At 46.0% G+C, this 17523-nt stretch overlaps 2 protein-coding genes across 2 annotated transcripts; both read right to left on the reverse strand.

Annotated features, from left to right (window-relative positions):
- Window positions 1–579: 579 nt before the first annotated feature.
- Window positions 580–15622, reverse strand: selp (selectin P). The gene is made up of 23 exons (XM_067230228.1): window positions 15551–15622; window positions 15338–15416; window positions 14774–15187; window positions 14421–14525; window positions 14074–14265; window positions 13756–13947; window positions 13224–13412; window positions 12942–13127; window positions 12588–12754; window positions 12246–12404; window positions 6758–6836; window positions 6252–6641; window positions 5974–6078; window positions 5367–5555; window positions 5069–5257; window positions 4735–4920; window positions 3905–4090; window positions 3580–3765; window positions 2982–3167; window positions 2492–2680; window positions 2148–2336; window positions 1504–1626; window positions 580–1077 (listed from the first exon to the last, which is right to left on the reverse strand). The coding sequence occupies exons 1-23, from the start codon at window positions 15551–15553 to the stop codon at window positions 1010–1012; spliced, it is 3951 nt and encodes a 1316-aa protein (XP_067086329.1). The 5' UTR covers window positions 15554–15622; the 3' UTR covers window positions 580–1009.
- On the reverse strand, window positions 7262–10277 carry LOC136937046 (L-selectin-like). Its single transcript, XM_067230782.1, has 9 exons — window positions 10235–10277; window positions 10074–10146; window positions 9575–9967; window positions 9364–9471; window positions 8972–9166; window positions 8205–8384; window positions 7762–7851; window positions 7558–7579; window positions 7262–7479 (listed from the first exon to the last, which is right to left on the reverse strand). The coding sequence occupies exons 1-9, from the start codon at window positions 10268–10270 to the stop codon at window positions 7398–7400; spliced, it is 1179 nt and encodes a 392-aa protein (XP_067086883.1). The 5' UTR covers window positions 10271–10277; the 3' UTR covers window positions 7262–7397.
- Window positions 15623–17523: the final 1901 nt, after the last annotated feature.

Below are 17523 nucleotides of genomic sequence, written 5' to 3' on the forward strand. Positions count from 1 at the left end.
CGTTTCCTAAGTCACAAACTGAATTGAGATGATTTAGATGACTCGTGGTGACACCTTTGCCACACAAAGGTGCCCCTGTGTTGCAGTGTTGTGCTCTGGCACCTATGAGGGTTTAGATAATGGATCACCTCCCCAGTCCATCACAGCCACAGTCAGGCCACAGAACAGGCCAAGTTGTCACTTTGTTGAGGCTTGGCAGTGTCCCCTGCCCATATGGGTCGTCACCTATTGACCCTGCTCCTAGATGCGCCCACGCTGGGGTGACAGAGGGGTGAGGCGGCCAGCGAGAACGGCCACCTACTCGATGGGCATACCAGGTGGGCACCATGTCTGGTGAGAGGGGACCCACCTGACCACTTCCTGTGTCTGTTTTCATTGGTACACGTGTCCACTTCCTGTGTCTGTTTTCATTGGTACACGTGTCCACTTCCTGTGTCTGTTTTCATTGGTACACGTGACCACTTCCTGTGTCTGTTTTCATTGGTACACGTGTCCACTAGAGTTCTATGTTTGTCATTACATCACTTGCGATTTCAGAATGATTTAAAAATGTGTCACGTTTATTTTCGAATCGTGCATGGGCCCTGAGAGAAAAGTTAAAAAGCGAGCAACTTCTATTGCAAGTCCTACCTGAGTTTTGTTCAAGACAAGATTCTACCATCACGATGTAAAAGACACTTACAGCGCTTTACAGTATTCTTAACACATTTACATTTAGTCATTTAGCAGACGCTATTATCCAGAGCGACTTACAGTAAGTACAGGGACATTCCCCCGAGGCAAGTAGGGTGAAGTGCCTTGCCCAAGGACACAACGTCATTTTCCACAGCCGGAATTGAACCGGCAACCTTCTGATTAATAGCTCGATTCCCTAACCGCTCAGCCACCTGATTCCCACACATGGCATCCCACACATCACACATATGGCATCGTACGTAAATATGTTCCCCAACCAAAACAGTTTGACCAAACTGAAGAGTCCCATTCCTTCTGTCGTAGCAGTGATGCTTCACTCGTCTGGTTGAAAGGCCGGGTTTTCTCTCTCTTCAAAGGCAGAGCTGTCCATGTTGAGCTGACCTGCACGGCACAAGTCGCAAGTCAGGACACGAAAGATGGTGAAACTGTCACACATTATACAATGATAAAAATCAATGAATATGTATATATATACATATTATATGTGAGAACACATATATGGTATATACATATGTATATATATGTTTCAGTTGTATAGTAAACTGTTCTGTTGTTGTGGTGTTAGTGTTGGTCCAGAGCAGTGGTTCCCAACCCTGGTCCTCAGGGCACCCCTGTCCTGTATGTTTTAGATGTTTCCCTGCTCCAACACACCTGATTCAAATGAACGGCTCGTTATCCAGCTCTGCAGAAGCCTGCTTATGACCATTCATTCGAATCAGGTGTGTTGGAGCAAGGAAACATCTAAAACCTACAGGACAGGGGTGCCCTGAGGACCAGGGTTGGGAACCACTGGTCCAGAGGCCTCACCGGTCTTCCCTGTCAGGCGTTTGACCAGCAGAGCCGCTCCCACGAGCAGGAGGATCCCAACGATCGCTCCTCCTGCTCCTGTTGCCACGTACAACAGCAGCATCATTCGGGGAGCTTCCTCCGCTGCAACGCACAGCAAGGACCACCATCACCATGCAGTCGTGTCGCACAGGACACATGCAGACCAGAGGCGTAGCCACGGGTAGGCCTGGGTAGGCACAGGCCTACCCAATTTGTTCTAAGGCCTACCCAGAAACGAAAATATCTCCGAAAAATGATGTACCGGGTGCACATCGCAAAGTAAAAAAAAGAAAAAGAAAAGATGCCTATCAATATTTTTCTAGAGATTATTCTGGCTACGCCCCTGGTGCGCCCCTGGTGCCCCATTCAGACTAGATCGGGGGCTACACTGTCGTCATGTAAACAAGTGTGGGACGTAAACAAGATGTGAACAAGGACCAGTTAGGGGTGCGTAGCTCAGCTGCAGAGCATTTGCCTTTAAGATCAAGAGGTCCCTGGTTAAATTTCCCTGTGTACATAACCTTTGATAGAAGTGTCTGAAGTGAATACATTCTCATTACTAGTTGTTACTTACTACTGTACCACGTGTCATTTCAGCAATACTTGATGTAACAGAGACATACCGCTGCACGTGGGCACAGGGTGGCTCCAGTGCCCGTTGGAGGTACATGACAGCGCGGCTGTGCTGTTCAGGAAGTGGCCCTCTCCACAGGACAGGAGACACTCGGACCCAAAACTGAAGTTCCCCAGGGGGTGTGAGCAGTTCCCGTACAGGGGTGGGGGAAGGGTCGACAGGGCCTCACACTGCACCACTGTATGGGGAGCAAGTAAGTAAACATCCTTACTCACCGAATGTGATCTTTTGAGCTGTACGACAAACACGGTCGGCGTCCTGCAGGTCCTAGTGTCCCTGTGGGTTCTTAGACCTGCGATAAGTTTGTTGAAAAAGTGTAATGAGGTGCCTCACCTTGGCACAGAGGCACCTTTTCACTCCAGAGTCCTGAGGTGTTGCAGTTAATCGAGGGAGCTCCTTGTAGCAGGAAGCCCTCATCGCAGCCAAACTGGCAGCGGGATCTGTAACTAAAGCTGGAGTAGGGATTGCTGCAGTTCATCCAGCCGTGATGTGGCGGTGTCGCCAGCAGGGGGCAGGGGCGAGCTGTGGGTGTTGATATGGAGCAGGAAAATTAGGTCATGAGAAAGAGGTCCGTTTTTAGTTGGGTTTTTTTACTTCAAAACTAAGATGAAAGAACAAATCCTGTCTGGGAGGGGAAGATTGTAAGGAAACCTCCAGACTTCTAAAGAGTGTTTTTTTGTCAATGGACTGGTACATAAACTAGTAAACTGATCGATCCTGATCATACTGACCACTACTGTTGTCGCACACAAACATGTATGTGTTTGCATTTTCCCAACAAGTAGGGATGTGTGACATTTGCTGGGATGCGAAGATCGTTTACCTTGACAGAGGGGAACTTCACTGGTCCACATGCCCAGGGAGGAGCACTCTGTTTGGGCTGTGCCATTTAACTGGAAGCCCTCCTCACAGGAGAACACACAGTGGGAACCAAAGCTGAAGGGACCGTGGGGGTGAGAGCAGGAAGAAGATCCATGAGGGGGAACGGTTAAGGTGTCGCACGGCCGAACTGTAGGGGAGCAGAGAGAACAGGCTCTGACTCACAAGGCTGAGCTCAGACTATGGAAGCAAAGCTGTTACATGATCATGTTTTGAATTTTAAAAGGCATTGAATACTTATTGAAATGTAAACACCACTGAATGTGTTGGTTTTGAATTCACCTCTTTAAAATTGAAATCTAAATTTATTTCAATGTTTAAAAAACTATTCTAGCTGAAAAAACTGTTCAAATTTGAGCAACCTGAATTTCCGAACCTTGAATCTTTGGATCAGATTTTTTTTCAAATTCACTGGTGTTTATATTTCAATTAAAAAATTCAAAACATTATATCACTGATTTGCTTCCATATCAGACGTTGTTGTCCAAAATTACTCTCCGAATTTGTACTTTTTCTAGTCGTACCAGGACTACTGGTCTCACCCTGACAAACAGGAAGTGTCTGGCTCCAGTTGCCCTGTGACGAGCAGTGTGTGGTGTTTGATCCACTCAGAAGAAAACCCTCCTCGCACGTGAAACGACAAGCGGAACCATAACTGAACGGTTTCACAGGGTCCAAACAATTCATGGAGGCACGGTGGGGAACTATTAGGGTGTCGCACTGCACCACTGCCCAAAAAAACAACAATTTAGACATTTGAACACACAAAAACAATGCCTTTTCTTGCATTGTAATCTGTTTTAACAGTGGTACTGTTATGACAAACATTAACCCACCACCTGAAAAGTTTGTTTCCATCGAACTCACCTTCACATGCAGGAGTGTGATTGGTCCATTGCCCGGCAGGCAGACAGGTGAGGGTGTGGTCTCCTGTCAGAGAGTAGCCCTCTTCACACCTGAAGCTGCAGGTGGAGGTGAAGGAGAAGGAGGCCAGGGGGTGGGCACAGCTCATGTTGCCCAGGGGGGGAGAGGAGAGGGGGGGACACCTCACCACTGGGGAGGGAGTGGACAGGGGACAAGCATTTGACACAACCTGTAATGGAGGCACATGGAACTGACAACATCCATCGCTAAGGGCTATGCTACCACCTCAGAAATATAAGTGAACAGTTAGCAGTGCGAGTTATTTTCACTACTGTAGCATCAACAACATGCTTCATATACATTAAATGATGTCAAGCCCATTGCAAACAATCAACGTGACCTATTCTTTAGTCAAAGCAAAATGTGTACAAAACTCTGTACACTTAGAGCAGAGAGTTTTACAATGTTGTCCCATTCCAAAACAGTGTGACCTAAAGTTACAATCACGACCATAGACTTTGTCTCGTGCCATACATCCAAGCAGTGTGTGGCTCGCCATGGCAACTAGGTTCAGATAGAGTTTAGAACATTGTGTACTGTCACAGAAGAGGAAGTTTGGGGAAAGTGACAGTTGTAGAGAATAGTGAAATGATTATAACAACATGCCTATTTCACAATCAGGGTTTGGACACATATTTTCAGTAATTCATCCCACTAGCCATGAGGTAAATTACACTGAACTCTGTTGTGTAAAAAAATTATTTAATTGCTAAACTTAATGTTCTGAAGAACAAGCATGAGCCGACAGAAATGTTTGTTTCCATCGAACTCACCTTCACACGCAGGAGTGTGATTGGTCCATTGCCCGGCAGGCAGACAGGTGAGGGTGTGGTCTCCTGTCAGAGAGTAGCCCTCCTCACACCTGAAGCTGCAGGTGGAGGTGAAGCAGAAGGAGGCCAGGGGGTGGGCACAGCTCATGTTGCCCAGGGGGGGAGAGGAGAGGGGGGGACACCTCACCACTGGGGAGGGAGTGGACAGGGCACAGTCATCGTAGATAGCCACAGTTAGTAACAGCTGTAGTAACTGCTTCAGTTTACAAGTGTCATGGAACATAATCGGTTAAGATGAATACATGCTAACTTGCATACAGCTGACAGGTGATGTTACCTGTACAGTTGGGCACATTGCCAGTCCACAGGCCTGTGTGGTCACATTGAATCTTCTCAGGCCCTTTAAGCTCAAAGCCCTCATCACACCTGAACTCGCATGTCGAGTTGAAGCTGTTCAGGGCTATAGGGTCGCTGCAGTTCATACTTCCGCCACTGGGGGCGCTGTTTAAGGTCAGACACTCCTGAACTAAAAGGGAAGTATCATTGGATTACATCATACTTGGAACCATTGCGTTTCTCACCTGATATGATGCACAGACTCATATTAAATGGGGAAAACGTTGGTACTTTTATACCTTGGCATTTAGGGGCAGGGTTGTCCCAGTTTCCAGAGGCTTGGCAGGTCAGGGTTGGTTCTCCCACTAGCTGGTATCCCCTGGAGCAGCTGAACTGACAGGTCGAGTTGAACCGGAAGGTTCCATAGGCGTGGTCACACACAACAGACCCCTGCCCTGGATCCTCCACAGGCTCGCATTGAACGGCTGCTAGAGAGAGAGAGAGAGAGAGAGAGAGAGAGAGGAGAGAGAGGGAGGGAGAGAGAGAGAGAGAGGGAGAGAGAGAGAGAGAGAGAGAGAGAGAGAGAGAGAGAGGGGGGAGGGAGGGAGGGAGGGAGGGAGAGGGAGAGGGAGAGGGAGAGGGAGAGGGAGAGGGAGAGGGAGAGGGGGAGGGGGAGAGAGAGAGAGAGAGAGAGAGAGAGAGAGAGAGAGAGAGAGAGAGAGAGAGAGAGAGAGAGAGAGAGAGAGAGAGAGAGAGAGAGAGAGAGAGAGAGGAAACACCAAAAACTTTCTGTTTGAGCCGATGACAAATGGTGCACATGCACGGGCACAATCTGTGGCCCTGTGTGGATAGGAGATGTTATGTGCCAGTGCTACAGTTTGGGGTTGGGAAGATGGGAGAGCTCACCTTCACACCTGGGGCCCAGGAAGCCAGGGGGGCAGAGGCAGGTGTAGTTTCCTATGGTCTCCACACACACCCCATGGACACTGCAGGACTGAGCGGAACAGGAAGCTACACACACACACAGGAGTCATGCACAAACACACCAACCAAACACTACAAGAGTTTACCAACAACACAGATGAGACACTCACGCAAAAGCACTGATACTCTGGATAAAAACGTTGTTTTTGTGGGTGCATTGAAGCACACACACACACAGCCACACACCCACACACACACACCTGTGTAGCAGACCGTTCCCTTCTGTTTCCTGCAGTTCTCATCGTTCCACTTGGCCGTGTCCTTCCCTCTCTTGATGTAGATCTCCACGCAGTCCTGCCCCACGCCCACGTTATTGGGCTCCCCGTCGGCCCAGTTCTCCGCCTCGGGGGTCAGCCTGGCGCCGGTCCCCACCCAGGTCCAAACCCCCTCCACCTTCCTGATCCCCATCCAGTAATACTGAGGGTTGAACGGGAGGAGCTGGTTGAGGAAAGATATTTCCTCCTGGTTCTGGATGGCCAGCATGTCGGTGAAGTACTCCCGGCACCACAGTCGGGCCGAGTCCCAGTTCCGCATGGGGACGGTGGTGTAGTTGTACATCCACGCCTCCACTCCTCCCCTGCCGCCGGAATCTGGAGTCAGTGAGAGGACATGTGACTGACTTAGCTGAATTAGCCGATTCGCAGACTGACGTTGAATAGTTAGGTCTAGATGTCGTAAACTTTTGAGGGACTGTTTGACATCTTACCATGGTTGAATGCTATCAGGATCACAGCTAGCAGCCTGCAGTATCGGCTTTGTCTGAAATGGATTGAAGCCTGAGGAATCTGGAATTTGAGCGTGTAATGAAACAACTTAGATTAAAGAATGTATACGTCTACATATACGTCGACACACACATGACCCTTAGAAATGCAACACCTAATGTTAAAACAGTCTTACCTCCATATTGTCATTGAGTGAATAGATGAAATGGACAGATCTTTTTTTATAGCTCTCCGCCCAGATGAGTCAACACTTAGTGTTGAAATGTGCAGTGTCACTGAAATAATTTGCGTAAGTACTAATGCTGGGAACAATTTGGTGTGATAAAGTAAAATTATTCGCCAGTATTTTTGGGGTATTATCAGACTTCCTCCACACGTCCATGAATGCCGGCACACACACACACACAAACACAAACAGACACACACACAAACACAAACAGACACACACACACAAACACAAACAGACACACACACCAATCAACGAGTAGAATTCAGTATCTTTTATTAAATCTTTACCATACATACAGTCGATCATCCTTAACAAGCACTAACTATTTTTTTTTTGTAAAAGTATATATAGATTGAACAAATTTAAAGTAATGGATGTTTAAAAGTAGATTATTATTGAAACATGATTGATGTTTCAGTACGGCTCTCTTCTTCTCCTGTTTGACAGGATGGTGTTGGCCCCTCCTCGAGTGTTCTAGACGGAAACAGGCATGTCAGACTGAATCATACCGAAACAATCCACCATGTGTTTGTTTTTTTTTGTGATTCTTACTTTGGTTGGTTGGGTTTCTTCCCTGATAGAAAACAGCACAGAAAGAAAAATTAATTATTTCATACTTCCGTGCAAATTTACTGACAGAAACATCAAACTCATACACTTTGATTACGCCTACTCGCAGGATGCAAAACATAAATAAACTGAGAAACTTATTTTCTAAAATGATGCCGAAATGTTATGAAAGGAGATTAGGCCTACTTTTCCTGTGACGAGTGAAACAGAAACAGATGCAACAGAAGGTTGAAACGACCACTCCACCAGCCAGAGCTATCAAAACATACTCGTAACCTGCAGACAAGCAAAAACAGGGAGTCAGGTGGCTGAGCGGTTAGGGAAGCAGGCTAGTAATCAGAAGATTGCCAGTTCGATTCCCGGCCGTGCCAAAAAAGATGACGTGTCCTTGGGCAAGGCACTTCACCCTACTTGCCTCGGGGGAGAATGTCCCTGTACTTACTGTAAGTCACTCTGGATAAGAGCGTCTGCTAAATGACTAAATGTAAATGTAAAAACAGACCCAAAACCAAGACTGTACAGCATAAAACCATCAACACAGTTTTGTTTATCATGTCCACTGATGATGTAACATGCAACATAATCATGTCGTTCTGGAATGAGGTTCATGATAATGAGGACTTCATTACTGGCACAAAACGGCCTCGGGCCGCTCCAGGCTCCCGCGCTGTCGCAGGTGACCTCCGACGACCCCAGAAGCAGGAAGCCCTCCGAGCAGCCGAAGCGGCAAGCAGAACCCACGGTGCGGTTCCCCCCCGGGCAGCACAGGAACCCGTTCTCCGGCTGGGACGGAGGGTCACATGGCACGGCTGGAGGAGGAAGACACACGGGCTGTCAGCTGGGCGCTGAGACCCCCACCTGAGGTGGCTTGTCAAAACACTGCACCTCCCTGCCAGAGATGGCAGGCTCGGGTTCGTGCAGGGGGGTACTCCCTTAGGAAGCAGATGAAGGAGTTATGGTGACCCCCATCAGGCTGGGTTGAGGGGGGAAATGAGATGTGAGCAAGAGTTTGTGTAAGAGTGGACCTGCAAGCTAAAAGGAAAAAGTCCCCCTCTTTGTCATCTATAGCTCAATATTTACCCAGTGTGTCCAACTTTCCAACTACAGTATGTGTGAGTAGTATCTAAACATAGGATATCCTGCAGAAAAAAATGTTTTGGTCGTCTCATACACAGGAAACACACTAGAACGAAAGGTTGGAACGGTTCAGAGACCCACACATTCTAATCCCACTTAGTACTGCTAGTTTGTGTACCCTTAGTATAGATAGTCCACATATTTAAATTTTAGGTCCCTATATGTTTATTGTATGCACCTTCCTGCCAAAGCAAATTCCTTGTCTGTGCAAACTTTCATGGCGAATAAATCCCATTCTGATTTTGATTCTGATTCTGACCGAGGCGTTCGCAGACAGGCTCCTCGGCGTCCCACGACCCAGAAGAGTTACACCTGATGTTCGCCGTCGCCCCCGACAACGCATAACCCTCCAAACAGAGGAAGCTACAGGAGGCGTTGAAGGAAGTGTTTCCATAGGGACCCCGGCATTCTATCCTGCCGTTCCGCAGTCTGGTTGGCTGCTCACAGGTCACGGCTGCAAAACATAATTCTAAATGAGTCACATGTTTCACAGTGAGCAGCCTTCTGCATTCGAATTCTAATTCTGGTAGAATTCTAAGGAATATAACTCCTTAGTTTCTGCAACTCCGAGTTGGAGTTAAGCTCAAAGGGATTGTTATTTCTGTGTATGAGTTTTGATTTTGGAAGATTTCCCAGCATACTTTTCCTTACCTGTTTGGCACCTGTGGTCCTCAAATCCCGGCTCGCACAGACAGGTTATATTGTTGATAGCTTCAAGGCATCTCCCTCGTTTGTTGCATGATGTTTGGTTGCATTGAGCTGTAACCGAATATTTTGTTTTTTATAAAACATAGTTTGGGATATAAATACAAATCTGTTAACTTCACAAGAACATTTTAAAACATACAACATTTCGTGTCACCTTTAAAGCAAGCTGGAAATTTAGCCAGAGAGCATGTTTCGTCGTTCCACTTCCCACTGCGTGCATCATTGGTTACGTACATCTCAACGCACGATTCGTCTTTAAGGTTATTGTTTGGTTCATTGGATGCCCAGGAGTTGTTCCCCGCCCAGGTTCCATTGGTACCTATCCAGACCCAGCTGTTCTCAGCTGTTCTAGTGAGGCCGATCCAGTAATACGGAGCTCCGGTTCTGACGGGCAGGTGTTTCGACACGTAATCGTTCTCCTTCTGGTTCTGAATGGACACCAGGTCGGTGTAGTGGGCCTGACACCAATCCCTCGCCTGCGTCCAGTTCACGTTTGCGTTGTCGTAATGGAGTGTCCAACCCATCACACCAGCCGACAAATATCCACCTAGGAATGTGTTTGTGATATTTGTTTGAGGAACGATTGTCTAATTTCACGATCGACTGAATGACTAATGCATCTGTGTTTTCACACAACGAAGAACAGTACATACCCAAGACTAGGACTGTCAACATCAACCTGACTGTCCCCGGCAGATTCAAGACGGGGCCGTGGTTTCCCCGTATCTGTTGAACAGTAACAAAGGAAATCATAGTCTGTACTTTCATAATCACATCAAATACTTCGATATAAATGTCGCAGCTCGCACATTACCTTGATTTCTCGTACAGCCCAGAGAATGCGCTGCATTGCTGTGTGGAACCAGGCTCAGGATGAGGCAAGTGCAATATGTGCTGTGAAGATAACTAGCCAGAGAATGGTTCCAGACTCCTGTTCTACAACTGTTTGTCATACCTCCGATGATTCTTATCAGCAGTCAATGCACCACATAGAGTCCTTTGGGCATTTGGTCCCATGATTAACATAGAATACCTGGATGCCACCGAGTTTACTTTCCCGTGATGGGAACTGGTGTGGATACACTGATTTAATGTGTAATTGTTTGTGGTAACAACTGTTATTCTGGGAAATTGAAGCCGTTTTAGGTACAATGCAGTAGATCTTTTTTAGCTTGATTCATTCAAATTCAATTCACAATTTACAGCACACTTAAATCTCTCGTCATGCCACTCACATTCTGGAATTAAGGTGCTGTTGAGCACAAGAAGAAGCTCTGACGTCTGAGACCAGTGTGTGTGGGTGTGTGTGTGTGTGTGTGTGTGTGCGTGTGTGTGTGGGGTGGGGTCTGTGTGTCACTTTGTATTGTCTCACCCACACACACACACACAGAAAGGACAGGGTTCAGGATGTGGAAACGACCGAGACAGGACCCCTGGAAAAGACCTGTGTCATTAAAACAGGCCGACGTCCTCAGAAAGCATGACAAAAGGCCGTGTTGACAGGATGGCGTGCCATCGCGTGCCTCTGTGTCCTAGCGTGCCTCTGTGTCCTCCTGGACCCAGCTTCTGTGGAAATGGGCCACCCCTTGCAAAAACACATCCTCTGAAACTGTGTTTTGAGTAACATTATTGATTTGATCGTTTGTGTTTTGGGCATATTTGAACTAATTAGTTGACGTAATGTAGAGTTTTACATAAGGATGCAATGAGAGGCTAAGATATTTGAGTTAAAAAACTTTATTCATATGAAAACATGTCAGTTTTAATAGTAGCACTTGAAACATAGAAACATGTATGCTTTGAAATAAATATGACTTAAATACTGAAATCTATAGCTTTTCACAGATTTGAAAACATGACAATATAATAAACAACTTTAGAAATTGTATAAAACAACTTCTTAACTAAAGAGGATGGAGAACAATGTGTTCAGTTCAAAAACTCCCTTTGGGAGGAAATCATGCTTTTGTGAAAAACTTTGACAACAGGCAGCACAGATAATCTACAAATAAAGCGTTTCGCTTTAAAGGTGAAAGGGTTTTTCTCATTTGGGCATTATTCACAGTCAGTATAGTAAAGACTACTTTAATACATCCAGCAGTAACAATCAATGCATTAGATCATCGGGTAACAAAGTAATAACTTAAACCTGAAGAACTGTGAAACACCCAGAAGGTCATTTTCCATAACAGATCCGGCTGTTTTTGACCTCCTCTTCATCCTGACCTCTGACCTCTGCCCTACTGGACGTCTTAATGCTGTTCTCTAAATGAGGCTGTCAATGCTGTTCTTGTAGACTTGCGGTGGATCTTCTACGTCTGAGAAACTGACAAGACAAGACAGATAAAAAAAAGTGTAAGAGTCACGCTTAACCCCAATGGGAACAGATTTGAAAAATCCATGGAATTAAATGCTTTACATCAGATGAAATGAATTTATAGAGAATGTATTGAACTCACCTGTTCAGTTCGAACTTGTTACCTTGAGGAAATGAAACAAAAAGACAGACTGATGACTGTGGTCACACAATGTTTTTATGGAAAACAAATATCTTCTGTCTTTGATACAAGTTGACTGTGTAGAATTCAGTTTACCTTTCTGTCTGAGTCGTTTCAGCAGCCACATCGCGAGAGAGAGGCCGGACAACGAGACAGCGCCCCCTGCTGCCAGACCCATGTTAGTCGGCGTCAACAGAGCCTCAAGAAAAGGAGCGGCTGAAGAAAAGAAAAAAAAACACTGTCACATATCGGAAAAATAACCGATTTGCATCTCGAGCACCACTCAAACGACCGCTGATATTTGTTTTCCCGAAATCCTTCACATACCTTCGCATCGGGGAGCCTCTCTGGTCCAGTTGCCATGGAGGTTGCAGGTGATGTGAGCGTGTCCGTGTAAGGCGTGCCCCTGTTCACAGGTAAAGGAGCACTCTGAGCCGAAGACGGTCTCATTGAGATCTCGATTGGAACAACTGACAGCGCCGTTAGCTGGAGCCTGGAGCAAGGGGCATCTCACTGCTACAGAGACAGAGACAGTCTTTAACATCAAATCCTTCAAATCTTGATGACGCTCTGTTCAAGTGTGTATGAGAGTAGTAGACAAATAGATAGCAGTGGTATAGGCCTACCTGTACAGGTAGGGATTTCAGAACTCCAGACACCTGAGCCAACGCATTCTGTGCCCAGGGCCCCCTGGTGGTCATGGCCCTCGTCACAGAGGTAGGAACAGACGGAGCCCCAGGGATGGGCGCCCCCGACAGGGGCCGAGGTGGAGGGCGAGGGGGCCACACAGCTCACCTGACCCCCCAGAGGAGCGCTGGGAGAGGGGCACTGCACCGCTGAGAGGGACAAGATAAAGAGGTCAGTACACATCGTAAACAGAGAAAACATAAACGTTGGAAAAAGAAGAGCGAGATAGTGTAGGACGGAAAACTATCTAAATAGTCACACACATAGTCGTTAAAGGCGTAATGGCATTGGCTGAAATACGAAACGTAAGATAACCAAGTCTCCATCTCTCCATACCTCTGCAGGTTGGCGTGTCTGCGCTCCACTCCCCCTCTCTAGAGCACTCAATGCTGGGCTCTCCCTGCATCTCATAGCCCGCAGCACAGCTGAATGTGCAGCTGGAGCCTTGCCACAGCTCATCGGCAGCAGGGCTACACCGGGTGAGCAGTTTAGTTCCTCCCACAGGCTTCGAGCACTTGATTGCTGAGGGTGGAAAAAGAAAAGATGTCCGTTAAAGGATGTGATAGGACTCACAGAGTTCGTTTTGTGTTTACGGTGCATTTAGGAGTTCCTCCTTGCCTTCGCAGCGTGGCATCTCCTCGCTCCAGCTAGCATCCGCAGCGCACGTCACCAGACTGGCACCCTGGAGACGGTAGCCCTCAGCACAGCTAAAGCTGCAGCTACGTCCGTAGCTAAAGTCCGTCTCCGGGTCTTCACCACAGGTGATGGTCCCATTATCGGGTGCCCCGAGAGCAGGGCATTGAACAGCTGCAGTCAGACACAGACAGAGTAACGACAATCAGTCTCCAGGAAATCAATCAGCTTTTCAAGCTTCAGTTTAGGGGAGTCAGGTGGCTGAGCGGTGAGGGAATTGGGCTAGTAATCCAAAGGTTGCTGGTTCAATTCCCGGCAGTGCGAAATGACGTTGTGTCCTTGGGCAAGGCACTTCACCCTACTTGCCTCGGTGGAATGTCCCTGTACTTACTGTAAGTCACTCTGGATAAGAGCGTCTGTTAAATGACTAAATGAAATGAAGCGACCTGCAACCTCTTGGTCTGCAGTCAAATGCCCGTACCGATGAATTATACACTGTTTGTTATCAGATCCATACCGGCACATTGTGTCAGGGAGTTGTTCCATTGTCCTGAAGCTCCACACTGCAGACTGGTAGAGCCTGGGTCTACCAGCTCAAAGCCCTCCTCACAGGTGACCCCACAGGTGGACAAGTAGCTGAAAGACCCCAGTGGGTGCTGGCAGTCCATCAAGCTGTTTTCAGGAACGAGCAGCTCGCTGCATGTAATCACTGAGGACAAGATATCCACAGAGAATATATTACTCGAATTTATTTGAGCAGATGTCAATATGTGGTTTCCAATGAATAGTTGTTAGATTTTTTTCTTGATCGATCATCTGGAGACTGCTAACTTACATTCACAGGATGGTGGTTGTTCTGACCACTGTTTAGTGGCTGTGCATGTCATGGTCCCAGAGGAGTTCAGCTGATAGCCCTGCTCACATGAATACTGGCATTTGGAATTGTAGGAGAAATGTCCATTTGGATGTAAACACTCAAAGCTAGCTTTGGCCAGAACTGGAACTTCCTCCTGCTTACACTGAACCACTGTAAAAGGGCCAATAAAAACAAAGAATGCATTAATAACTACTGACCAAGTGAAAACAGATTTGTTTCAGTTACAGAAAAAGTTCAATTATGTTGAGGTAAACAACTTTTCTTTTAACATTTTTATGATTAATTAGAATATACTGTGTTCTCACCGTGCTCACACTGCTCGCCATAGAATCCCTCAAAACACTGACACTTGTGACTGTTTATGGTCTCCACACACTCTCCATGAAAACAAGAGTCTTTTGCACAGGAAGCTGGACATGAGAAAATAACTTTGAGTTAACTAAGACACAGCATCAGCATTAGCAAAGGGTTTTAGGCTTTGCTTGTGGGGAGATAGGGCAGGCTTTGGTAAACAGGTATTTGTATCAAAACATTGTCTTCATGTTAAAAAAGGACATCGAAAAAGTTGTAACTGACATTCAATGATACACAAGTAACAGTCACCATGCCTTATGGGGTAAAACAGTCATTTAACTGTCCCAGCTGAGCACCACCTCACCTGTGTAACACAGAGGCCTCTTCTTATTATTGCACGACTCGTCGTTCCACTTGGTGTTGTCCTTCTCCCTCTTGATGTACATCTCCACGCAATCCTCATTCTTCCCGTTGGCTTTCCTCCCGTTGTTGGGTTCCCCGGCCGCCCAGTTCTCCGCCTCGGCCGTCAGAGCCTTGTTGGTGCCCACCCAGGTCCAAACCCCCTCCACTTTACGGATCCCAATCCAGTAGTACCCGGATCCCGGCCCACTGGGGTTTCTGGGGAGGAAGGCGTTGAGGTGAGCGATCTCCCGCTGGTCTTGGATGGCCACCATGTCGGTGTAGTGCTCCTTACACCACAGTCGGGCGTCTTCCCATTTCATGGTGTTGTTGGAGTAATGGTACGACCAGCCCTCCACACTGCTCCACAAGCACAGTCCTGAGGAAGGACACAGAGACTTTACTGACATGTCAAAAGATCAAACTGATTAGTTTAGGACTGTCAGGTTTAGAAACGTTTTTCTTGTTGTTGTCAACCTAAACAGAGGAGTAAATGCACAGATGTTGTTAGTTAGGGTCAGTTTCCAACCTGAGTAAATGAGGGCGAAGGAAATGCAGAAGGTGGAGATCCTGGAACCTCGGACAGGCTGATAGCTGATGCAAAAATCCTGCAGAAATCACAAGATAATTTTTAAGTCATGTATGTCAACAGACAAATACATTGTCTGTCTGTCGCAAAGAATTACTACTAACACATGTTAAACCATATCAGAAATGACTGAATTACATTCCCTGTACTTACCATGGTAAGAATATAGTCTTATGTGCTTCTCTGCAGAAAGCTGATCAGATATAGCTGTAGGTAAGTCTCTTTAAGACGATGAAATGATGCTTCTCTTTGCTGCCTGATATTTATATACACACGGACATACACACCCACAAAGACCTGGACCATCTTTCCCGGAACCCCGAATGAGGCTGCGCATTAGTTTGGAATTTCCCCCTTGGAAACTTTCTCTTAGCTCTAATGCCTGAACCATTGTGTTGGTCCGATAAATACGTTTATCTTTTTCTAAGGAAGTAGAGCAAGTAAGCAGGAAGCTTTCACTGTAACAACAACACTTCCATCCCTGTCCCACAAAATATAAAGACAGTCAGTTTACTTTGATGGGTTTATGTAGTATGAAGAGAATACATCATGTATATTTTTGATGAAGAAAATCAAAGTACTAAGTCCTTGGGTTAATTTCTCTAAGTTTGAAACAGCACAAAAACTTCCAGAGTTTGATGCAAAGTGTTTAATCAGAATCCAATACAAACAGGGTGATTCCTTTCAAACGTGAGCCAGATTCTGCAGAATCAGACTGAGAAATCTTCTTCGGACATACTCTTTTATATCAAAACCTTATCAGTTCTGTAAATTTTCTATTGGTACAATATTGTTTATCACAAATGCATAATTCATTTTACACTCTATTGGTCTCTCTCTCTAAAGGCTTCAGATTACAGGTGCATAGAGAAATCATCTATTTTTTGTAGCCCGCTCTGACCTTGAAGGCCAGTCACATCGAGCTCCGGGCCGTGGGTTGTAAAATCGCCTCATTACTGCTGGGTTTTGTAGTTTTTCTATAGTAGAAGCCTGATCACACAGCCTTCTCTCACACCCAGCCCCAATCATCCAGATTAACAATTCTGGGCTTAATTTTCCTTCTATATCTTAGGGGAAATACTAAACAGTCAATGGTTTTGCATCAGGCTTTTTCAGTAGTGTAACATATAAAGGTATAAATGGGGAGTCAGATGGCTGAGCGGTGAGGGAGTCGGGCTAGTAATCTGAAGGTTGCCATTACATCAGTGTGATATTATTCCACTTCATTTTCTTTGGTCAGAGGGTAATATTTGTTGCCAGGTACATTCCCAGTTTGATTACATTAAAAAGCCTCTTCTCTGTCTTGGTTTAGAGTAGGCTATTTCTCATTTTATTAATAAAAAGCTTTGTTTGTAACCACCAACTTGAGTGAATATTATAATGTAGTATTTAATTTCCATATCAGAATCCGTATCAAGGTTACATTCAGGTGCACAATTCTCATCCTTCTCACCACAATGGCTCAACATGAATCCATAACAAGATGTCAGAGAGAGTTCAACACAAGAACACAAATGAGCAGATCGACAAACGCTTAACACCTTTTAGTCTTGTCCTTTGAGAGGTTTAGGAGACAAAGAATGGCGCCTGTAAATTGCTCGTGCTACCAGAAGTGATGGCTCATATCCTTCCTTAGATCGCGCACGAGCAGGCAGTTATAATGGGAGATTGGCCATGACCCCCAAAAACTCCCACATTCTTTGAAATCACATCATAAGAGATATTTAGAGAGCGGTGCCCGATAGGGCTTCCGTACTAAACTCAATATAGTCTGCAGGACGGGTAATAACCACTTCAGTTTATAGGCTTTTGTTAACACCGTCACATTGATAATTTATTTTATTAACATTTCCAGAATGTGTCAATGGCTAACATAAACAACTATAGTTGTATTAAGTTGCAAGCAAAATGTAAGTTCACAAAACCTGAAAAAAAGTTCAATTGGCAATTTGGACAAAATAATCCTACTGTAGGGGCCTATCTCGTGCAATAATTGCAATACAAATGTTTAGGTAATTACAAATATATCTTTAATAGTAGGCTACGTCTCCGCCCCGACCTGATATGGTCTCTGCATGGCAGTGACGGCACTGTCGGCAACGAGCTTATATTTGTCTGCAGTGCGG

Source organism: Osmerus mordax, chromosome 27 (assembly GCF_038355195.1).
Source record: "Osmerus mordax isolate fOsmMor3 chromosome 27, fOsmMor3.pri, whole genome shotgun sequence".
NCBI classification, from domain to species: domain Eukaryota; kingdom Metazoa; phylum Chordata; class Actinopteri; order Osmeriformes; family Osmeridae; genus Osmerus; species Osmerus mordax.

Coding starts and splice junctions, on each gene's coding strand:
- LOC136937046 (XM_067230782.1), bottom strand. CDS start 10,270: ATGCAGCGCATTCTCTGGGCTGTACGAGAAATCAAG. Junction 7,580..7,761: donor TTTCACTCGTCACAGGAAAA/GTAGGCCTAATC, acceptor GTTTTCTATCAG/GGAAGAAACCCAACCAACCA. Junction 7,480..7,557: donor AAGAAACCCAACCAACCAAA/GTAAGAATCACA, acceptor GTTTCCGTCTAG/AACACTCGAGGAGGGGCCAA.
- selp (XM_067230228.1), bottom strand. Junction 6,642..6,757: donor CCTGATAGCATTCAACCATG/GTAAGATGTCAA, acceptor CACTGACTCCAG/ATTCCGGCGGCAGGGGAGGA. Junction 5,258..5,366: donor CCCTGCCCCTAAATGCCAAG/GTATAAAAGTAC, acceptor CTTCCCTTTTAG/TTCAGGAGTGTCTGACCTTA.